Source organism: Pteropus vampyrus, unplaced genomic scaffold (assembly GCF_000151845.1).
Source record: "Pteropus vampyrus isolate Shadow unplaced genomic scaffold, Pvam_2.0 Scaffold337, whole genome shotgun sequence".
Taxonomy (NCBI): Eukaryota; Metazoa; Chordata; class Mammalia; order Chiroptera; family Pteropodidae; genus Pteropus; species Pteropus vampyrus.
Window position 1 is genome coordinate 1,761,136 of NW_011889118.1, and position 22,595 is coordinate 1,783,730.

At 51.5% G+C, this 22,595-nt stretch overlaps 2 protein-coding genes and 1 pseudogene across 8 annotated transcripts in view; all 3 read left to right on the forward strand.

The window, feature by feature from the left end:
- Window positions 1–104: 104 nt before the first annotated feature.
- LOC105304364 (musculoskeletal embryonic nuclear protein 1) lies at window positions 105–15,606 on the forward strand. 3 transcript variants are annotated; one of them, XM_023522293.1, is made up of 7 exons: window positions 968–1,960; window positions 4,540–4,652; window positions 5,610–5,687; window positions 6,480–6,629; window positions 8,369–8,479; window positions 14,977–15,109; window positions 15,310–15,606. In XM_023522293.1, exons 2-7 carry the CDS (start codon window positions 4,596–4,598, stop codon window positions 15,414–15,416), a joined length of 636 nt encoding a protein of 211 aa, XP_023378061.1. In that variant the 5' UTR covers window positions 968–1,960; window positions 4,540–4,595; the 3' UTR covers window positions 15,417–15,606. The 3 variants fall into 3 exon arrangements, with proteins under 3 accessions (XP_023378062.1, XP_023378061.1, XP_023378063.1); XM_023522294.1 differs by lacking the exon at window positions 5,610–5,687 and having other exon boundaries at window positions 105–1,960; XM_023522295.1 differs by lacking the exons at window positions 968–1,960; window positions 4,540–4,652; window positions 5,610–5,687; window positions 6,480–6,629; window positions 8,369–8,479 and adding an exon at window positions 12,144–13,885.
- LOC111730877 lies at window positions 2,506–2,624 on the forward strand (annotated as a pseudogene).
- The window catches only part of ITIH4 (inter-alpha-trypsin inhibitor heavy chain family member 4), a 26,140-nt gene continuing 11,939 nt past the window's right edge, over window positions 8,395–22,595 (forward strand). For 4 of the 5 annotated variants that reach the window (XR_002776845.1, XM_023522289.1, XM_023522290.1 and 1 more), the window contains exons 1-4: window positions 15,691–18,040; window positions 18,461–18,578; window positions 19,745–19,905; window positions 22,373–22,477. Coding sequence is in view for 4 of the 5 variants with exons in the window: in XM_023522289.1 (XP_023378057.1) it covers window positions 17,949–18,040; window positions 18,461–18,578; window positions 19,745–19,905; window positions 22,373–22,477 (476 nt within the window). In the remaining variant the exon portion in view is untranslated. Of the gene's footprint in view, window positions 8,480–15,690; window positions 18,041–18,460; window positions 18,579–19,744; window positions 19,906–22,372; window positions 22,478–22,595 lie in introns of those variants that run through there. The other variant, XM_023522292.1, reaches the window with a different exon arrangement.

Here is a 22,595-nt window from a genome sequence, read left to right on the forward strand (position 1 = left end):
CCGAGGTGCAGGGAGGGGTACAACATTTGCCTCTTCCACCAGAGGGCACTGGCAGCCTCACCTATAGGGCCATAAGGCCACCTCACTCTGCCACCTGCCCACTTCATTAGAGAAATGGGGGTGGTTCTCGGTTTGGGAGGTGCTCAGTAGGGAGCTGCTCCTCTTTCTGCTGCACGTCTATGTTTGTCCTGTCATTGAGCCATTCTCCCACTGGGGCTCGCAAAGTCAGGACTGGAGGGTCTATCTCCCAGGACCAAGTTGCCTTGCTATCTCCTTACTGTGGGGGCTGGCCCCGCAACCCAGCATCTGGCACATACAGTCACGAAGGACACCAGTTCCAGCCTCACCCAGAGACATGACTTAAAACAAGTGATCTATGGATGCTGGCCTGGTTTTGACCCCCCTCACATCTCATCAGACCCCATGGGATAGTTTAAATAGGAAGCTGCCTCTATGCTGGCTCCAAACACAGATGCAGTGCTTTTTACTCTGTACTCCCAAAAAACAGCTGGATATGGCCTCGAGAGGGCTGCTGGTAAGAAGTGCCTTCTTTGGGCCTTGCCCCAACCCCTGGAGATTCAGGACCCAGAGTTAAGGGGTAACAGCAGCTCTCTCCTGCCTTCACAGCTGGCCCTGCTATCTGGAGGGAGGAGTTCGTGTTCTCAGTGGGAACAGCATGAGTGGAACCTTTGCCATGAAAAAGGCACACAGGTCAAGAGGGAGGGAGTGCAGGTGGACTCTTAGATTCTCACTCTTCTGGGCCCGAGGCTGCTCACTCCTACGTGGCTGAAGGCTCACAAGGGACTGACATTTAAAAGGGGAGCCAATTTATGGATCTGGCCGTGAGTGCCTGGGGTATTTCTAGAAATCTTAGTAATTGTTTGTCTCCATTGAAGGGAGATGAGCTTAAGGGAGGGCTTTTCTTAGCCCCGTTACTTGATGCTTGATGAGTCACTGACTTAAGATAGTGTCTGACACACAGCATGTGCTCCTGTGGCTCCAGGGAAGGCTTCTGAGACACCGCAAGTCACTAGCTCCTCAGCTTGGAGGACAAAAATGGACCACAGCGTACTTGGACCAAAATGGTGTTGTCCTCATAGGATAGGCACTCAGAGGGGTTAAGCGACACAGGAAGCTCACCCGGCCAGTGCACCTCCGGGAGTGGGGGATACTTGTGCTCATAACTACTTTGTTGTTAAGATCCCTTCAGAAAGGGCTCTTAATGCAGCTATAACTGGCCAGTGCCATGGGAGATCCACCGACAACCAATTATGTGCCACTCAGTGACATGGGAGTGGAGATGAGGTCTGGTCCTGATACACCTGTTCCTAGCATGTTTTGTCTACATCCCCAAAATTAGATTAAGAGGAAGAAGACAATGGTCATTTGAACCTCTTGCTTTTACGCTACCCTCCTCTACCCACTTGACCTGCCTCCGCCCCCGTCCTGGGGTCATCTACCATTGCCTTTGGGAACCAGCATCTTCAAACCAGGATGTTTCCAGATACAGCTACCCTATCAAGGACCATCCCAAGTCCTCTCGCCCCAGGATGAGGAAGGGCAGCATGTGTCCTCTGTTTCTTTCAATTTTGGTTATTTTCTGTTGCTCCTCTAACAAATTACCACAAAAATAGTGGCTTAAAATAGCACAAATTTATTATCTTATAGTCCTGTAGCTCAGAAGTCTGACACAAGTCTCATGAATTAAAATCAAGGTGTTTGCAAGACTAGGTCCTTCTGGAGTCTCTAAGGGCAGAATCCATTTCCTTGCCTTTTCCAGCTCCTACAGGCTGCCTACATCCCTTGGCTTGTGGCCCTTTCTTCCATCTTCAGAGCCAGTAATAGCAGGTTCGGTTCCTCTCACATCGTACCATTCTTCCACCACCTCTTTCCACTTTGAAGTGCCCTTGTGATGACATTGGGCCCCCGTGGATACTCCAGGATACTCTTTAAGAGGCAGGTAGCTAGCAACCTTAATTCCATTTATAACCTTAATTCTCTGCTATATTGCTTAACATATTCACAGGTTCTAGGGATTAAGATGTGGCTATCTCTGTGGGGCCATTATTCTACCTATCACATCCGTTAACTGGCTCATCTACTTGATACAACAATTACACGTAGGCCCTATAGCTCTCTTCTCAGGCAAATGAAGAAGAAGTGCTTTTTTTCTAGGTGCTTCCATGGGCTCTAGAAGAGAAGGTGAACTTGCTAACAGGAACATGAGACTTGGGCAATGCTATAAAGCCCCGAGGGGCGAGACAGGATCCAGGCAACATGTGGTGTCTGCAGCTTGATGACCAAGCTGTTCTTCCCCATGTAGAAGCCCTGTAAACAAGGTCTGTGTCCCATGGGCACCAGTGGTTTGTGGGCTTTGCTGCCCATCCTGTCCTAACGCTCCCTTCTGGAAGCCTCTCTAGATATGGACATGCTCCCCGCTCCTTTTAGCCCCTATCCCTGTGATTTATCCTGAGGGAATACTTCAACAAAACAAAACACTCATGTGTCTATGGCCATGCCACCCTGAACACGCCCGATCCCATCTGATCTCGGAAGCTAAGCAGGGTCAAGCCTAGTTAGTACTTGGATGGGAGACCACCTAGGAAGACCAGGTGCTGTAGGTGTAAAAATTAAAAATAAAAAAAATAAGGGATTATAAACTGACAAGGTTCTTGCGATCTGTGAGGTCAACCAAGGGTTGCCTCGCCTAAAAAAAAACAAAACAAAAGAAAAAAAACACGCATGTGCCTGAGGGGGCCCAGTGTGGTTAAAAGCAGGACACAACAAGAATGCCTGGTTTGTCTGTCCTTGAGAGATGAGGCCAGGGGAACGTTAGACTCAAATGAAACAGAAATCAGAAAACCAGCACACGTGTGCTCATTCCAACTGTGCTACGTGTGGTCTGGATGCACAGGAGGAAACAATGTGTGAATGGGGTTCACATGATTTTTTTTTACCATGTTTTTTAACTTATTAAAGCATCGAAATGAAATAAGAGGCAGCTGCAGCTAAGAACTGGACCTGGAACTCAGCAGTGGTGAGGGGCAAGAGACAGATGGAAGGAAGACAATTTCCTCTTTTGTCAGTCACTTAAAACTTAAGAGCGAATGGAGTAAATACACTATGAGCAAGTAGATTTTCTTTTGATGTTAAATAAGTGTTGCTACTTGTTCTGTTGACTTCTAAACATGCTCTTCCCAATTCAGAGATATTTCCTACTAGTGCTTTCTGTCTGTCCCCAGTCGTACTCTACGGTTTTTAACAAATATTTTGATCTGTTGTTTTTGAGAACTTTTCTCTGTAAGGTCAGGTAGTTTACTGAAAAGATTACACAACTCCGTTGAAAATCTGGCTAGGAGAGATTGTGCTTTTGAAATGGCCTTTTGGCTCAAATGTGTCTTATCCTAAAAGTGAAAGTAGATAGGACAACCTCAGAAGAGGCAGCGCCGTCTTTCTGCACACTTCTGCCAAGGTTTTCCAGAAAAGGGAAGGCCTGGTGTCGTGTCCATTACAGCGGCATGAAGGTCTTCACCGTGCTTCCACCGTGTATGCTTGGTAGGCTCAAGCAGGGCTGGGGCCTCCGGCACTGGGGCCTGGACAGGGATCGCTGTGAAGCGGTAGAATCGAAGCTGGAGATTTCTCTCTGGGCCACATTCTCTTCTTAGCCTGGATTGGGGCCTTTGCCTCCCCTGAAATGTTACTCTCCAGCCTTTCTTCTGGCCAGCTGCGGTCAGGCAGCCCCGGGAGAGCTTCTGGAATAGGCCCCTGGCAGCCCCCACCCCTGCTCTCCCCTGGTTCTCCCACTGGGGAGGCATGTGTAGCTCCCCAGAGGCTCATCCCACCATGGGTTCTGCCTGTCACTGAGGATGTAGATCATCACCCGGAGGGGCTGGTCCTCCACCCTTCACCAAGTCCCTCTTTTCTTCTTTGTCTTCAGCCCAGGGTGTTTTGGGGTGCCCCATCCCAGACAGAATCTGAATTCCTTCAGAGTCAAGATTTCCGCTTTTAGGGCTGAGGGCAGCAGGAACAGTGGGGGAGTGGGGATAGTGGGGTGGGAGATGAACAAGAAGATTGTTTGCTGCCTTCATAATTCAAAAATATCGGCCCACTCTTGGGAGGAGGAGAGGGTGGATAGCACCACAGTCAATGGAAAAATCAACAGTGGGTAATAATAGCAGTCTTGCTTAACACAGCTTCTGCTGCCAGTGGACGAAAAGAACCGGCTCTTCTGAGCTCAGCAATGGGCACTTACTAACTTTAGTGCTTTTTAATTATATCTTAGAATCTCTTGAAAGAGAAGCCACTCTGATATCTCCAAATTAGGAATTTTCTGATTTTGTTTAAAACAGCCACATTTGTCTATTCAGGCTGAAGCTATTCTTGGTGCTTTGGAGACTCATTACGTAGCTCTAGAGCCAAGGCTCTGGTGTGGGGTGGGGGGGTGTGGGCTCACATAAGCTGTGGGGAGAGGGGAAGCATCACCCAGTTCGGATCCCGATGTCTGAGCTGCATGTAACTAAGCGCCCACTCTCCCTGCAGGAGATCCTCTGCAGTGCGGAGCCTGGTTTGGGCAGTGCGCTCTTTACATCTTGATCATGATTTTTGAAAAATCTGTCGTCTTCATCGTCCTCCTAATACTTCAGTGGAAAAAGGTTTGCCTCTTGTCTCTTCTTTAGCAGCTCCTCGAGATGCTAAGTAAAATAGTATTTCTTCCCTTTGCCACCTCCCCCCAGCCAACCGTATTGGAAAACCAAATTTTTTTTTTTTTTATTCTGTGAATACACTCTGGATTTGGTCCGATATGGCACCTATTGAGGACTTTTCAAGAGCAGTAGCTAGTCAGTTTTTTACATAGCATCCATCCACTTCAATGATGTAAATGTCTACTCTAGATTAAGCCAATAGGACATATAAAGCCGATGAAAATATAGCCCCTGCCCTCATGTTGCTTACTGTCTGATATTAGCATTCAGGCCTCACAACTGTAAAAGTCAGGCAGGTATTCTCTGCATTTGCAAATATCTTATTCACGCACCTCTCTTGACCGATGGTTTGAGCATGTAGGTGCCTCAGGCAGCCACTGATCACACATCTTCCCCAAGGTTTCCTGGGCCCTGACCTCTGGCCCCACTACTGTTCAGATAAGCCTCTGCTGCCCATTTCTTCCACATGCCCACATTAAATCATCCAAAGAGCTTTTGGAAACAAATAGCTTGGCCGTCCCTTGGTTTTATTCATGGCTGAGTTTTATTTTTTCAGAAAACAGTCCAAGGCATTTCAGAGCTGTTGTCCTTCGGGAGGTGGTCGCAGTGCAGATTTCTGTTAGAAAGTGGTCTGACTCCTCATTGCTGGTGTCTAATGAGCATCCACCGACCTCACTCTCCAAGTCCACACCATAGGGAAAGCGGCTAAAGCACTAACTGCTCCAAGTGGTCTCCAAGGCGGTCCCTCAGTAGCAGTCAAATCTGGGATTGTACAGCTCTGGGTGTGAGGTGCTCTTCTCCTCAGGGCTCTGGGTCAGTGTCTAAGCTAAGCCCCTCTCTCAGGGCCGCATGGGTGATTTTCCCTATGGTCTTCCCTCACATCTCTCATTCTGCTTCTCTTTACAGGTAGCCCTATTGAATCCCATTGAAAACCCAGACCTGAAATTGGCCATCGTCATGCTGATCGTCCCCTTCTTTGTCAATGTCAGTGCCATGTTGCATTTTTTTACCCCAGTTTTCTCCCTGCCTTCTGGTGTTCCTGTTCAGAGTTCTGAGTCTGACAGAGAAAACACCTTACAGCCCTTAGGTCCCTCTGTGTGGCATTTGCCACCTCTCCATTCCCTACCCCAGACCTGGAAATGGCAGGATTGCTTCCTCGCCAGGCAGTTCCTGCTCTAGGACCTCTGTGCAAAATGCAGGGTCCTGGGAACTCTGTCTTGCCCTCCCTGCCGGGAACTTCCTGTCGAGGATTCTCACCCCTTGTGTAACAGCGACTTCTAGATCAGGAATATTAGGAATTCACCCTGGTTTTCTATTCCTGGCCACAGAGCTCCAAGAGAAACTCACAAGCACACTGGCTAGAAGTTAGGAAACATGAGAACATAATATAAAGGAAACTGGGGCTGACAGACGTGGCAGAATGTGCTGGCCAACTGCTCAGCCCAGGATGGAGCCCAGACCAGGGGTCCAGAGACCTTGGTTCCAGGCCCTGCTCTGCCAACAGCTGGGGCAAGGCCCAAGGCAGGCCATCCCCATGAGTTGCCACCACAAAACCCTAGGGTTAAAGAGGGCAGGATTTTCTCTGATAAGAAATCAAAGGAAATAGAGATTAGGAATCTCTTTTTAAGCTTCTGAGAGGATAGCGGGGCACTGGATGAGGTTACTCTTTCCCTAGTTCAAGATGTTATAATCTAGAATAGGATAGGGATTGGGGCTGCTCTGCTTTGTTTTCACCAATGGCTTATCCCAGAATAACTGCACTTTCCCTCCCCACAGGCTTTGATGTTTTGGGTAGTGGACAATTTCCTCATGAGAAAGGGGAGGACGAAAGCTAAACTGGAAGAAAGGGGAGCCAACCAGGACTCGAGGAATGGGAGCAAGGTCCGCTACCGAAGGGCCGCATCCCACGAGGAGTCTGAGTCTGAGGTAGGGCTGAGCCCTTGCGCGGCTGACCCGAGGATGCTGGTCACGTGAGGATGTCTCACGCCAGCCAGGGGGTGGGAGAGGAGGCTGACAGTTCTCATCCAGCCAGGACCCATTTCTGCTGTCCTGTGGGCCTTTCCAGGGCAGGGGGTGGAGTACCTGGTGAAGGAGGCTTCTCTCCACATTTCCTCCACTAGTGGAGAAAGACATGAGAGGGAGGAGCTGCTTTGTTCCAGGAAGCTGGCACGAACTTTCGTGGGCCTGACCATTGACCTTTAAGCATAAAGGTATTTGAATCCTTGATCATTAACAAGCAAGGCATGTGTTGGCTGAACCAGCTGGAAGCTTCTAAAAGGTAGGGGTAGCCAGACTTCCCGGGGGAACTTCATCTCCTCTTATCTTCAAGTTTCCTAAGCTAAAGGTTTGGACTTGAGGGAGACTGCTAGTTATAAACAGGAACATGGAAGCCAGGTTGTGCTGAGCACTGCGCTGCGCAGGGGCTGCAGAAACGGCTGAGAGAATGACTTCCCCAAGAGGCCTCAGACTTGTGGGTGAGGTGAAGGTGAATGCCTGAACAGCTCGTCATAACACTCTGCTATAAGGTTTAAGACTGAGGCTTTAACAGAACCCTGCAGAGACTCTGGGACAGTCTATTTAACTCCTGGGGCATCCTGGAGGGTGTTTTGAAAGCTGAATAGATGGCAGGACAAAGGATACGTCCTAGAATCTGGCATGGGCCTGTTAGAAGAGCTCAGTGAACATTAGGTGAATGACAAACAGCATTACAGGCAGAAGCAGTCGCTCATGAGCAATCCTGGTCATGTGGTTTGGCATTTGGATAATAATGCGAAATTCATTATGGCCAGAGCAGCATGTATGTGAGGATAGGATGGATTGATAAATAAGCTAGAAGCAAAAGTCTGAGCTAGATGGGCAAGGTGCTTTGTGATCTAGGCTGAGAGTGTAGGGTGTGCTTGTACAGGCAGTAGGGAGCCAGAGAGTGATCAGGGGACAGAGGCTGAAAGGAGGAAGCCCTACAAGAAAGTGGCCCAGGGAGAGGTGGTGAGACCGCCCTGGTCTGGAATAGAATGAGTGGCCTCTGCACAGGTGTGCTTTGGGCCTCTCCATCCTGACCTGGGCTGTCCCAGACCTTCCTTGGTGCTCAGAGGTCTGAGGCGCCAGGCAGGTGGGCAGCAAAAGTGTGGATGCCCCGGGTGCCCTGGCTGCATAGCCAAGTCATTCTAGGGGCTCACACAAGTAGAGGGCTCTTGTTTTCAAAAGTTACAAAATTGGCTCAAAGCAGCCACTCTGAAATCCTCCTGCACTGTATGTGCCCCACAGATGTTTTCTTTCCTTTTGAAGGAGGCTTTTGAGTGCGTTTGCTATATTTGAGGCAGCTTCAAGGGCCTGGCACCCCATGTGTCCAGATGGGGCTTTTTTGCCAGGATGACCTTAGGCCACAGGTCCCTGCTGAGTTTGCTCTAACTGGGGTTCAGTCCCAGCTGGAGGTTGGATGGCGAAGTGGTGGGGAGCACTAGCAGAGGGGAGGGCACATCAACTCAGCGTTGTTGTCAATAGCCCACGGATGGGCCAGCTTGTCTCCTAATGCTCTTCTAAAGAAACATGAGAGGCCAGGCCTCACGGCGGAGCTGGCACCCCCAGAGGAAGAAGGCACTGCTGGCAGGGCCATGCCTCTCTGCTGCCTCAGGGACACTCAGGGCCATGCCTCTCTGCTGCCTCAGATCCTGATCTCGGCCGACGACGAGATGGAGGAGTCCGATGTGGAGGAGGACCTCCGCAGACTGACCCCCCTGAAGCCTGTGAAGAAAAAGAAGCACCGCTTCGGGCTGCCTGTATGACACATTCCCATGCGGGGGGTCAGGTTTGGGGGCCCAGCCTGCTGCTGGGTCAGCAGACGGTCGCTCTGCAGCATCATTCCTTCCCTCTTCTCTTTGCCCCTCCTCTTCTACCTCCATCCTCTTGCTGTCTCTGCCCACTCCCAGACTACTGGGACTTGAGAGAGGGAGGACGAGCCAGCGCCGAGGGGGCCGTGGCAGTTGGAGGTCCCCACTCAGTTGCACTACAAACACTGACCAAATATGCAAGCAAGGCATTTCGTTTGTTTGTCGTTGTCCCGATGGTGTCGTGAGGGACCCAGAAGCCCTGTGCTGTGTCTGGCATGGTGGCACTGAGGAAGAAACTCACGCACACAGACTGTGTGTAGAGCCTTTCCCCAAGGCTTGGAGAGTGAAGATATAATGTGTTCGGGGCTAAAAGTCACTCATTGACCAAGTTGGAACTGCAATGCTTTCTTACTCGAAATGGCTTTTATAACTATTGATTTCTAAAGGCAGTTTTATGAGCTGTCACAGTGTTAATGTTTTTTGAGTATGTGTTTATTTCCTATGGGACTAATGAGCAAAACATAGATTTTTAAGTCTTCCGTATGCAGTTGACTTTTATATTTTTAAGTTATATTTTCATACTATTGTATTTAAAAACTCTTTTTAATCCCCAAAGAAATGGGTTTGTTTGCCTTTCGTGGGACGTGAATTGATAGAGGGAAAATGTTGGGAGTTTTTTATTTGGATAAACTGGTGATCTACATTAAAATGAGGTCGTGAACCCAGTAGGAAGGGATAGGGGTCCTTGTATGAAATCTACAAGCCCAGTGGTTCTGTAAAGGTCAGGCCTGAGCGGGAGGCAGCTGGTCCGGACATGGATCCAGGGCCCACCAGTGCATGCTCAGGGCCCACCAGCTCTGTGGTATTTCTGCTGGCAGTTTAGAGGTCTTATTTAAATGTGACCAAGAAAGGAAGCTAAGAAGTCTTTGTGTTCAGAGATATTGAGACTATGAGGCCAGTCCTATTTGTTCCCTGCCTTTCTTCAGAGCCTCCAGATCTGAAGTTTAAAATGTCTCAGCCTCCTTGCCTCCCAGTGGTGCAGCCTTCAGAATCAGTCTTTGCACCCAGCTCTAGGTCAGGCTGCCCTGGGCCTGTCATCTTGTCTACTTATTTTTGCACAAGATCCTGGAGACCGCCTATCTGACCACATGATTCTGTTTTTCATACACTCCAGGGCTGTGGGGTGGCTGGGAGTGGGATGAGTCAAGGTGAGAACTCACTCTCTCCATCCACAGACAGGAAGAGGTCCTTCTAAGCTGTGTTTTCTCTGTGGGGAGTGGCCCCGACTCAGCCTGAGCACGGGCCCCTATGGCTTTGGGAGTCTGCTGACTGGCAGTGGAATGGGCTAACCTGGGTAACTGCCCTGCTGTGGAAGAAGCAAGGTGGAGCAGCCCAGTGTTTTGTCACAGCCAGAGGCAGCCATGGACGTTTAGGAACAGAACACTGCACTGCTAAGGTGTGAGCTGGAAGTGAGACAGGTGCAAGGGAGGCCCCACTACCTAGAACTTTCTTTTTAGACCTACATAAACACGTTTCACTTAAGCAGATTGGGTCTGAATTGTAGCATGTGAGCCAAGCATTGAAAACAAGCATTCTGGGCCTGCCCTCTGCCTCTCACAGTCCCACCTGTCTGAGACATGGGGGCCAACCCTTGGGGAGGTCTTCTCAGCCCAACTTCTCTAGGAGTCTAGAAGCCAGAGGGCTGCGAGGAGCTGTAACTACAGTAGGAGGCAACTGCCAGAATGCGCATCTGTGGGCAGTGCCTCGTGTGAGATTGGAGTCCATCTCCACTCTCATATCACTTCTGCTCTCATTTCATGCCCTTCACTCCTCTCCTGTCCCCTGGCTCTGTTAGTGGATGTCTCCCTGTTAGAGAAGGGGCTTTTGGGAAGACCAAGACCTGACGTCATTCCTGCTGGACCTCAGCCCCTCGTGGCAGTCGCTGGCCCTCCTTACTTTTTCGTCTTGTTTCATTTTGATTTGAACAACCTGTGCCCAAAGCTCTTTCCTTTTCCTTCCTGAGCTCAAAATCAGGGCTCCTGATGTTTCCAAACAAAGGACGGGCTGGAGGAGCCACAGTCTGTGAAAGATGGAAGCTGGATTATATAGACCTCAGGTGATCTGTTCATCTCACGGTTCGTCCCAGTGCCTACTGGGCAGTGGGTTTGGGGGATGAAGAGGTAACGAGTGAGTGGTGGTTTCTCCCTGTATCCTGATTTTCAGTAAGGGCTTTAGTCTCTGAGCTGCAGCTGTGTAGCTGGCTAACTAGCGGATGGTGTCTGATCATAGAGGGTCTTATGCTGTGTGGGCTTGGATAGCGTGTTCTCATGTGCTTGGCCTCACCCTCCTCCTGTGTGTGTGCGTGTGTGTGTACATGTGCATGCGTGCGCACGCACACAGTTTGTAGTCCCAGGGAGTGCCTCCTGCTGTCATAGGGGTTTTTCTGTGGTGCACTGTCCTAAAAGAGTGGATGCAGAGGGCTGTGTCAGTACTTCCTCTTGAGCTGTCCTCCCTCCTCAAGCAAATTTCCTTACCACCTGCTCCAAGGTGCCTTATGAGGGGCAGCTCTTCACTCAGCAACATGGCAAGTATCACTGTGCTTGAGAAATCTTGGGACACCGACTGTGCACTATCCATCTCATTTTTCCAAATATGGACCTTGTCCAAGCCACCCATGATGGAAACTTGTAAGTCAAGGTCATGAACAAGGTTCTTACAACTAATGGAAATAGCCTAATGAAGTAGAGCTGTCATATATGAATGGAGGAGATCATTGTGGCCCTGATTTCCTTTTGCGTCAGTGGGATGTTGACAAGGACAAGGAGGGATATTGGTGAGATCCCGAGTAGCAGTGGTTTCTTGGTCCACTCAGCCTGAAGACCTGTGAGGCAAAGGTCTGTGACCCATCAGTTAGCCCTCAGGCATACTGGTGGCCTCCTGCCTTGAGCTTTAACTTGTGCCCCTTTCTGGCAGCAAGAATTCCTGGGTTAATGTCGACCTGTCATGCCTCGAAAGGGAAAATATATAAAAGCTCAAATCCAAGTTGTATCTTCCCCTAGGCAGTATAGACAGTTCTATAGGCTGACAGCCCACTCTGCCCTCCAGACTGCAATTCACTGACCCTTCTGTAGGCAGGCCAGCGTAGGTGGCACTGGGAGCTTCTCATCACTCAGAGCAGTTGCCTTGTAGGGTGTAGGGCTAGCTTTTAGAAGTTTCACACGTTTCCAACTAGGAAGGGAGAACTCTGTTTTCCCTGTGAAACATTGGTATCTCTGAAGGGCTTTGTTCTTGGTGAGGGACTTCTGGTCCAATTGTTGTCAGCACCTTGAGCTCCTTGGATGGGTGGGTGGGTGGATGGGTTTAATTTGATTTCTCTTTTCATGAAGTTTATTAGCAATCAGACCTATGTGAACAAACCATAGTCTACTTCCACTGTCTGCCTAGTGGGGGTGTTTAATCGGTGGCGTTACGATTCACAGAAACACAATTTTGAAATGAAAGGGAAGATGATGTACTTACATTGTAAAATGGTTTACAATAAAGTTTGACATCTTATTACAGGTTTTTTTTTTTTTTTTTTTTTAAGAAACATCACTTTTGTGGTTGTTGACTGTGTGTTCTCTGGAATCGAAACAGCTTAATGGGGTCAAGAAAATTTCCCCAGTGGGTTGAAAGGTTCTCCCCAGGAAACAGAGTGAAAATGAACCTTATATCACCTCATAGATGATATGGGAACCAGAATCTGATGTTGAAAAAAAAAAAAACATATTCTTGCCATTCTACTTTCCTGCTAATGTGAGTAAAAGCTATTCTACCTCCTCTGAGGAGAGTGGGGTTCTGGGAGATGGAGTATGAGGAGTGAACATCCCACAGCCTGGTCATTGAGGCCATGGGGCTGGAAGGCACATTCCTCCCTGGGCAGAGCTAGCTGTGGGGGCAGCACCAGAGCACTCACCCTGGGAACTGGGCCTTCACAGGCCGGGCCTGCCCTCATTGTCTCTTGGCCCCTGTTTGGAGTCTTAGGTTTATGCCCATAGCTATCTGAAGGCATTCCTCATGTCAGCACTTGTCTCAGATGGAGCCTGGCAGTCCTCGCATTGGCCTCCCGCGGTCAGGACCAGGCAGGTGGGTATTTGGGTGGGGTTTGATATATGACAGCAGTGGTGCCGCATTTGGGATAACCATATGTCAGTGCCTGGTTGGGTTCCCTCTGTCTGGGGCCTTCAGGCATTCAAAAATAATCTCCATCACAAACTGACAAGGAGCTTGGGTGTGTCTGATACTAAGAGCAGACACATCTCCCCACATCTCCCCACACCCATCCTAGGCTTAGAGTCCTGCCATGTGCCTTAGGGGTCTTCCCTTCAAGGCTTGGGGTATTAGGAGCTAGCAGAGGAAAACTGAGTGACCTTCAGGGGAGCCCTTGGGCCTGTACCTCTCTCCACAGCTCAATACCTGGAATGGGTTTCATTCCCCGCTACCCTCTTTCAGCAACCTAAATGTCCTCAGGCCAGGTGCCTTTTGGTGACTTCATCTGTGCAGCTCGGTGCTATTTCCTGCTGTCAGCTTACCCTTATTTACCACAAAGCATGGTTTCCTCCTGTCTTTCCTGGGCACTTCATGCCCTGCCTTCTCCGTCCCTTTATGAAACAGTGCACTAGGAGCTGGACAAAGACATCAGCAAAACCTCAGATGGAGAGTTCTCCAGGCTTCCCTTGGCTGAAGTTTCTCCACCTGTGAATCAGGGGTAGCCTCTGGCTCTGAGTCCACTGCGGGGGCCCAGTGAGCCCACAGGGAGCAAAGCTCCCACCCTGCTGCTGTGCAGGGATGGAAAGTCCCTTTTCTCTGGAATCCGGGGAAGGGGTAGAAGACCAAGAAAAGCAAACTCAAAGCAATCCAGCCCGGCTCAGGGCCCTCCCTTCCTCAGGGACACCCCCACACTGGAATGGACTTAGAGGCAGGCAGACAGCTCCTACTGCCACACATTCCAGGACCTACATTTATAAACACAAGTCGCTGCCAGTCCCAGCACCTCCCACTTGAAAATAGAGCAGCTGTTCATGAGGGTGCAAGGTCTCCCCAGCTGTCTGCTGTCGCCAGGGCTGCAGCCCCCCAGGCAGCAGTGCTCAGCGAGCCCCTATCATCCCCCAGAATAAACTCTGAAGCCAGTGGCTGTGTGATCCTGAATCACTGGGGAGTCTGTTGAAGCAGGGGGAGTGACTTCTCAGGCAAGACAGGCAAGCAGACTATATAAGCTCCAGAGGGCTGGGCACCACTCAGATCTCTTCAACCAGCTCCTGCTTGCCAGAGAGGAGCCCTCGAAGCAGCTCTCCCACAGCACCCACCATGTCTCAGGTAGGAGGGCCCAGCACAGCCGTGTTGGTGTGATTGGGAGGTGGAGAACTGGACACCATCATCTCCGGCTGCTGTGTCTTGAGCTGAGCTCCAGGCATAAACACAGGAGGCTCTGCAGCCCCTGGGAGGCTGGGGATCAGGGAAGAGAGCCCCTGGCCCAGCTTATCCTAAGGTTATCTCTGTTTAGCTTGGGTTTGGTCATATTCCATGGTTTGTTAGGAGGAGTAGGGAAAATGTGTGTGGTACTTCAGGGTCCTGCATGTGCCTTTGTGTGTGAGGAGGCTGCTTGTATGACTTGGTGCGTGGAGTGCACATTTGTAGCTCTGTGTGTGTATACACCTGTGAGGCTGGGTCTTTCAATGTACAACTCTGTGCCCGGGTGCCTCTCCAGCAAGATGTATCTCTGCAGGGGATGTAGTGTGTTGCCCCAGGAGCCTGGCACAGGCTCGGGGACCAGGGAGTCCTTGTGCCTGCCCCCAGGGTTTAGGAAGGAGTAAAGCCTCAGACTCCAGGGCACCTGGGATTGAGAGGGAGTGTAGGCACTGAGTCTGGGTATCCCCAGCACTGGAGGGACAGGTACACCAGCATGTTAAGGGGAGGGTTGTCCTTGCTGCCCGCTCAATGGGTGGATGGTAACTTTAGACTGAGACTTCACGGGCATCTGATTCCTATTCCCCGTTCCCGCCTCTAAACACACGAGGTAGATACTGGCAATTTGGGGGGAAAGTGGCAATCTCTAAGGGAAACCCTGCCAGGTCTTGGAATTCACCAAAAGCCTTGGAATTCAGCCTCAAAGCCAATTCCTTTTTCTTTTGTCTATTTTGCCCAGGCTTGAGCTTAGCCTGGCAGGCAGACAGTGTGAGGCCACAACGGCCACAGCCCCAGAGCTCTCAGTCCGGAAAAGGGCAGAGAGACTTGGGGGTGAGGGGGAGGAAAGTATAGTCAGAAAGGCTTGCTAGAAGAGGAATGGGGTCTTGAATTGGCTCGAGTTCAGTGAGCAAGGAAGAGGAGTTCTCAGCTAAGACACAAGTGGGAAAGGGGTCTCAACCTCAAGGCCTTGGGTTGTAAGATGAGGGTCTGGGCTCTATAAGGCTGGCACTCCGGAAACCCCCATCAAGAAGAAGCGGCCCCCTGTGAAGGAGGAGGATCTGAAGGGGGCCCGATGGAACCTGACCAAGAACCAGGAGATCAAGTCCAAGACTTACCAGGTCATGCGGGAGTGTGGTGAGTGTTCTTGAGGTGCTGGGGGCAGTGGGTGCAGATGTGTGTCAATGGGAGGGGGGATGGGATGGGGGGCGGCCAATGGGTCCTTTCTAAGAGTCCAGAGCTTCTGGTCTCGGGGTTGCTCCCCAGAAAAGGGGCCTTCTCTCCCTAGGAAGCCAGGCTGAGCCCCTGAGCACACCTCCTCCCCCTCCTGTCTACAGAGCAAGCTGGTGCTGCCGCCCCCTCAGTGTTCAGCCGCACCCGGACTGGCACTGAGACCGTCTTTGAGAAGCCCAAAGCCGGACCCGCCAAGAGTGTCTTTGGCTGAGACGTGCACGCCACTTCCCTCACCACTGCCACTACCTAGACACAGGAGTCTTTCTCAAGAACTCATTTTTTATGCCAGAACATACCTGCTCACCTGTTGCCTCTGGGACCGCCACCCTACCCCAACAGTCCAGGGACTGCACCAGCACCTGAGAAACACCAATAAAGAGGATGCCCAAGTGGCCCCAGCATTTGGAGAGTGTTGGCTGGTCACTGTCCATGGCCCCTAAGTGCAGGGGAGAGGAGGGCGGGGTGGGAGTGGGGACCGTGTTCTGTACCCTTCTCAGCTTTGGCGGGGGCAGTCCTAGGGGGTACCCTACGGCCACTGCTACATACTAGAAAGCCTTGGATGTGGATACTGGCGTTGACTTTCTGTGTGACTTCAGACCATCTTTTCTGAGGCTTAGTTTCTCCTTATATATGACAAGGGAGTTGAGCTGGAGCCTATTGCATAAAACAAACCACAGTGACACTACTCAGAGTGAAGCAGGTGGGAGCATGGGGCTCTCCCCTTGTCTTCTGCAAACGCCATGGAGATACTTCTAAGGATCCCAAGGCTTTGCAGGAGCCAGAGACCTCACAGCCCCCACTCACCTTGCACCTTCATTCGCACTGCCTCCATGCCATCTTGCATCCCTCAATTGAGGCTCCTCTCTGGCCAGTGACGGTCTGCTTCCCAAGCTACTCTCCCCTCTCTCAAACTCAGGGTGAGCCTCTCCCCCTTGCCACTCTCACAGCTTTACCTGAACCATGGAAACACTAGGTTCTCAGCTTGTGTGAGATCCTTTCCTCTTCAGGCCTCATTGTCCCCCGTGTGCATGGAGCTTTAGGAAGCTGCAGAGGCCTGTCCAGCTGTGACAGCATGACCACCGACAGTCAGGGTCTGCACCGACAGCACCTGGGCTCGCAGTGCCTGGCTTAGAGCTCTGCCTGCAGGGAAGCTTCACTTGTCCCTGGGCAGGTAGAGCTGGGTGCTTGGAGTCTTTCCCACATGCTAGGCCAGCCTGGCCTCCTTATATAGCTCTTTCCAGGCCGGGCCCGTGCTCTGTGCCCCAAAGGAGCAGACCTTCTGTGGGAACAGGGCCTGCACACTGAGCTTGGGGAGGCTCTTCCTCTGGATCGCTGACAGGATATATCCCCTGTGTAATCCAAGTCATATCAGCCAAAGGGTGAGCAGTCTAACTGCATAGATGAGACTTCTGGCTGTAGTAGCTCAAAAGGGAACTTTTATTGCAGCCGCAGACACAGCTGCAAAGTCCATGATTCCCTTCTCTCAGGGTCAGATGTGACTGGTGTTGACCAAGGCAAGACTAATGGAGGAGACCCCTTCCCAGCCTTCTGCAAGCCAGTTACTGCTCAAAGGGCCTGAGTAGGCCCCCAAGATGGCTACCCGTCCCCCCCAGAGCTAATGTCACCCAATACTCCCCCCGACCCAGGATATGGCACCCGGTCACACTTCTGAAGCATCTTTATCCCAGCTATGGCCACCGACTCAGGAGCCACTTTATTCTATTCACTTTATTGCTATTTGTTATGAAAGCAGCATTTCAACTTTATCAAAGGAAAGTCGAACAAAGTCATTCATAATCCCACCTCGGGCCCTGGGGCCACCCTCCCATGGGTCTGGGCTCGTGACAAGGGCACTGCCTTGCTATGGATCAGTGATCTGCCCTTTGTCACTCAAGTTGCAATTCATGGGCTCCCTTGGCACAACTGCCCTCCGCCTGAGTATACACACCACCACACCGAATCGGCCCCTTCGAGCTCTGTCCTTTTCTATTTCATGCTTTCCTCTCAGTAAATTCCCTTGAGGGAGGCCTCTGGGCTAAAAAGTGTGGGCATCTTCAGCTCTCGGTTTGTACTGCCAGAGTGCAGGTCTTGTGTTGTTGGGAGCCTTGCTGGAGTTGAACCGAGAGCCCTGGTTAGATTAATGGGGCCCGAACAGCAAGCAGCGTGGGGGCTCCTGGGCCCAGCCTCTCTACCCCCAAAATAGGGTGGATTCATCCTGCCTTGGCCACAGCAAATCTTGCCCCCACTTAGACACCCCAAAGGATGCTCAGTGCTTTTAGGTCCCCGCTGCCCAGTCACACTGACCTGGCCTGCAGGCTCCTCCTTCCCAGAAGCTACCCCCAGCCCTCCTCTTCCTGGCCACCCCTCTGTTCCCCCAGGCCGGGCTTACGAAGAGTGGGCTGGTAGAACAACTGGTATGAGGAGTGGTGTTGGCCTGAGGGCTTCTAGACCTTTTCAGAAGGGGCGCCAATACCCACCTCCCACCTGAGCCTGCCTTTCCTCAGTAGAGCAGGTCCTCAGATGTTTCATTCAACCTCCTTTGGTTACAAGGTTGATGAAAAAATTTCAGGTCCTGGCCAGGGCTACCTTCTATGTGGAGTTTGCACATTCTCCCCGTGTGTGTGTGGATTTTCTCCAGGCACTCCGGTTTCTTCCCACATCCCAAAGATGTGCAGGAGGTGAATTGTCATGTCTACATTGTCCCAGTCTGAGTGAGTTTGAGCTTGTGTGAGTGTGCCCTTCAATGGAAGAGCAGCCTATCCAGGGCAGGAGCTCGCATTGCGCCCTGAGCTACCGGGAGAGGCATTGGTCCCCCGCAACCCTGAACTGGAATAGGTGGGTTGGAAAAACATCTTCTCACTTATTTGTATTAATCTTTCTTTATGTGTAGTTCACATTTATTTCAATGTTTAATATTAGAAGTGTTTTGGGTCTGTCTGTAGAAGTTTGGTGATGTTTTTGTGACCAGAAATATGCTGTAGGAACTGAACTCGTTTATATCAATTAGCCAAGGGTAAAATATATGTCATTTCACTTGAAGTTGCAGTTTTCAAGAACCTATCGATGGTGACATTGAGGACTTACTGTACATGTTCCTGTCCCCAGCCAAGGTCCACAGGACATTCGCAGTTTGCCTGCTTATCTGAAGCCACGGCAATTTTTGGCTTGTAGATCCCAATTTCCCAGAACCTGCCCCCACAGGGGCGGGGCAGTGAACAAGTTACTAATTCATTCTCCACTTTCTCTCAACTTCAGAAACAGCCTGCCGGGCGCTGGAGCCGCAATGAAGACCCCAGCTCCTGCCTGGACCTGTGGCCTTGCGTTGGTCCTGCTCTTGCTGCTGGCTGTCCTCCAGACCACCACTGCCCAAAAGGTAGCAGGTGCCACGGGCACCTGTGTGTGTACCTGAGTGTGAGTGGTGTGAGCTGGTGACTGAGTGAAAAGGAGAGCTTGTATGTGTGTACGTGTAAGTACATGTGAGCATGGATCGGTGTGTACGCAAGGAAATTGGTGCTAACCACCCACCAGGCACTGTCCCAAGGGCTTTAGGGACACCCTCCCATTCGATAGAAGGGCTGATTCTAGTCCCATGTTCCAGGTGAGGAAATGCAGCTTAGCAAGTTGCCGCGGAGGCTGGCGGTGGGTGGGGTGGGTGGGAGTGGGTTTAGTGAGCCTAGCTCCACCTCTCTCTGGCTGTGCTTGAAGGAACTTATTATGCTTTCCTTGTCTCACTTTCCTCATCTGTATAACAGGGTAATAATAGAGGTTTGTTGTGAAGATGAAATTTATAATACTGTGCTTAGTACAGTGCCTGGTACAGAGCGGGCACTCACATGTGTATACAAGCCACTCGGCCAGTCACCCACCTCTGTGCTAAGGCGTGTGCACAGCTAAACAGCTGGTGTGTACACAAGCATGCTATATGCAGTCAGGCAGATGTGTAAGGCTCCTCATGTGTGCACATGGGGACCTTAGACCTGGGGTGAAGAGCATACGCTTGGGTCAGTGACCTGTGAGGATAGGCAGGGCAACTGGGGAGGGTCCATGGCTGCAGGGAAAGGGGACAAAGAAGATTCCCAGCTTTTAGAGACTGGACCCTTGTTGCCTCCAGATTCTCCTAGCTCTGTAGGCCCCTGGTGGGAGACTGGCAGGAGCTGTTTTCCTCAATTTCCATGAAGGTCAAGGTTGCCAGAAATCAGAGGACTTATTCTCTGCTCTTTCACTAGGCAGAGCTAAGACAATAAGCTTCCTGATCCCGCTAGGGCCAGGATAAATGAGAGTCCCTCCCAGGCTCCATCACCCCCTGTGTGCTTGACAGACTGGTCCCCTACCCCATGGCACCGTAGGGTGGGGGAATGAAGCACACGGCTGCCTCTGGAATGTATACATGTGAAATGCTTCATGGGGTTTATCCTGAGGCCTGATCAGTGATTCAGTTGGGGGCTGAGGGTCAGGGCTTGGTCTGGGACCAAGGCACACTCTTGACGTGTTGCCCAAAGCTGGGCTAGCATTGAAACCCCTCCTCCTTCACTGGTCCAGAATGGTATCGACATCTACAGCCTCACTGTGGACTCCAAGGTCTCATCCCGATTTGCCCACACGGTTGTCACCAGCCGTGTAGTCAACAAGGCTGACACTATGCAGGAGGCCACCTTCCAGATGGAGCTGCCCAAGAAAGCCTTCATCACCAATTTCTCCATGTAGGTGCCTTCCTGCCCTCCTCCTCAGCTCTCTTCCCCAACCCAGCATTGCGACACCATCCCCCATGTGCCCCATCAGGAAGAGAGGCCCTCTTTCTGATGTGAGGTGTGTGTGCTCCACCCGTAGGCAATACAGGGAACCAGAGGCTTTACCCAGAAACTTCGTGCATTCTCAGAGACATTTCCATCCCTCACTCATCCTTCTGTCTCTCCATCCCTCCCACCCTTTATCCATCCTTTCATCCCTCCATCTCTCCATCTTTCCATCCCTCCATCCCTCCATCTCTCCATCCTTCCATCCCTCTATCCCTCCATCAGTCTCTCCTAACATCCATCCCTTCTTCCCTCCATTCCTCCATCCATTGCTCCCTGCATCCATCCCTCCCTCCATCTATTCATTCCTCCCTTGGTTACTCTGTCAGTCTCCTTCCCTCCTTCCTTCCATCCATTCTTCCCGTCATTCCTCCATCTATCACTCCCTCCATCAATTCCGTCCTCCATTTCTCCATGTATTCCTCTTTCCCTTTGTCCATCCTTCCCTCTCTCTATCCATTCATTCTTTCTTCTATTCCTTCCTCCATCACTCCCTCCATCCCTCCCTACCTTCATCCATTCATCCATCCCTCCGTGCCTCCTTCAGTCCCTCTCTCCATCTGTCTTCCGTCATCCCTAAGTGCTGCCCCGGTGGCAGGTGGAGAACCACTGCATCTTTGTGTCTTTGCCTTTGAGGAGTACAGACTCAGGGCAACCTGAAACCAGGCCCAGGCAGGAGGGAGTTACCAAAACGCAGATTCCAGCTCAGAATACAGAAAACTTCCTAACCCTTGGGCTGCCCCACAATGGAGCCATGCCTTGAGGAGGGAGACCTCCTTGGCACCAGAAGTTCTAAGCCAGGCGAGTCCCCCACACCCCAACTGAGGTACTGCAGAGAGGGCATTTCTGCTCTGGGTCAGAGGCCACATGAGGAGGCCCCTGGGGTTTCTGTGGACTCTGTGAGCTGGTGATGATCCTCACACTGTCCTCCCCCACTCTTCCTAACTCAGTTTTGCAATGTTTGCTAAACGCAAGAGAACTCTGTCTGTCCCTGGCCCCACAGGAGAGGCAGTGATTGAGAACAGGCCAGAGGGAGGCTGATCCCAGAAACTCAGGGAGGGTGATGGGTAAAGCAGAGAAAGCAAGCGTCTCTCACACAGGGTCCCCAGTGTACCCTGAGACCTCTGAAAAAATGGCAGTGGGGACTGGGTCCCTGTGTTTGGCTCCCCCCTCTCCCTGCCCCTCCCATCCCAGCAGCCCCTACTTCTTCTAACCCCAGAGCCAGGGGCTCTGCTGCCCACCTCACTGCATGAGCTTCATAGGCTGAGCTTAGCCCCTCACATGGGTGCCAAGACCACCAGATTATGAGGTTCCAGGCCCAGCACATCTGCCAAGAGCCCAGGACCTGCACATTTCTCTGGGTCCAGATCCTGCTGCTGAGTGAAATAGGGAAGTTGGGGGCAGGGTGCCCTTCTCCCTGACCTGGCTAGGACTCAACAAGTCATCTGGGAGGACGAGCCCTACAGCCCGTGCACCAGCCCCATCCGTAGCCCAGGTTTAAATTATGACCAGAAAGGTCAGGATGGTGGGGAGGAAAAACACTCGGTCCTGACATCCTGGCTGCCCCTTCCCCACCTACCTCTGCGACTCCCACCCTTTCACAACATGGCAGGTTTATGTTTACCTGTCATGTCCCTGTTCAACCCTTCACAAGGAGGTTCTATAGTAGTCATTTTCTTCCTAGAGGAACAGCCCAGGCAGTTCTCTCAGTCCCAAAGAATGGCCACTAGGATTGTGTCCCCACCCCTAAAAGTTCCATCCAGCAGTTGTCCAAAACCTACTTTCCTGGAGGCCACCCTCTCTGCAGAGTCCCCTGCCCTATATTGCTGGGAAGAAGGGACAGGCACGGGGGAGAGGGTTCAGAGCCTTTTAGCCCTGTGTCTCCCACTGGCCTGGGAGGGTGGCATCTCCCTCCTTCTCAGTCTGCCCCACACAGCTGGACAGAGGGCTGGATAAAAATGTGGCTTCCAGAGAAACAGGTCAGTCATCTTGCTGATGATTGACCTGTTTCTCTGGAAGCAGTCTGTGACGTGGAAAGAGCAACTGGAATGTGGGGCCAGACTGGAAGGGAGAAGAGAGGCCAGGACTTAGCTCAGCCCTGCCTCTTCTGCAACCTCCCTCCCTTGTCCATTCAGTGAAACAAATGTTAACTTACACTATGCATGCCTCAGGGTAGATGGAAGCTTGGCATACCTTGCAGAGGCCCCTGCCCTTACCCAAGGTCCTGCACAGAGTCTTGTGCATAATAAACGGTAAAGGTGGCAGTCACTCTATCAAGAAGCACACCACATCCTAGAGAGGATCTCTGGAAGAGGTGGGATTGGAGTGAACTGCCCCCACCAGGCTCTAAGAAACACCTGCTCTCCTGCCCCAGGATCATCGATGGTGTAACCTACCCAGGGAACATCAAGGAGAAGGCTGCAGCCCAGGAGCAGTATAGTGCAGCTGTGGCCAGGGGAGAGAGCGCTGGCCTTGTCAAGTGAGCCCAGAGGGGTGGCGGGGGACCCCAGTGGGGAGTGACAGAAGCTGCCCCAACCCTCAACCCTTTAGCCCTATTTCCACCTTCAGTGCCCATACCCCACCTGGTCCGGAGGGGC

Excerpts from the sequence above, each read along its gene's own strand:
- LOC105304364 (XM_023522293.1), top strand. The coding sequence starts at position 4,596 with ATGATTTTTGAAAAATCTGTCGTCTTCATCGTCCTCCTAATACTTCAG. Across the intron at positions 6,630-8,368 it reads ACGAGGAGTCTGAGTCTGAG|ATCCTGATCTCGGCCGACGA; the intron begins GTAGGGCTGAGC and ends CTGCTGCCTCAG. Across the intron at positions 15,110-15,309 it reads CCAGGTCATGCGGGAGTGTG|AGCAAGCTGGTGCTGCCGCC; the intron begins GTGAGTGTTCTT and ends TCCTGTCTACAG.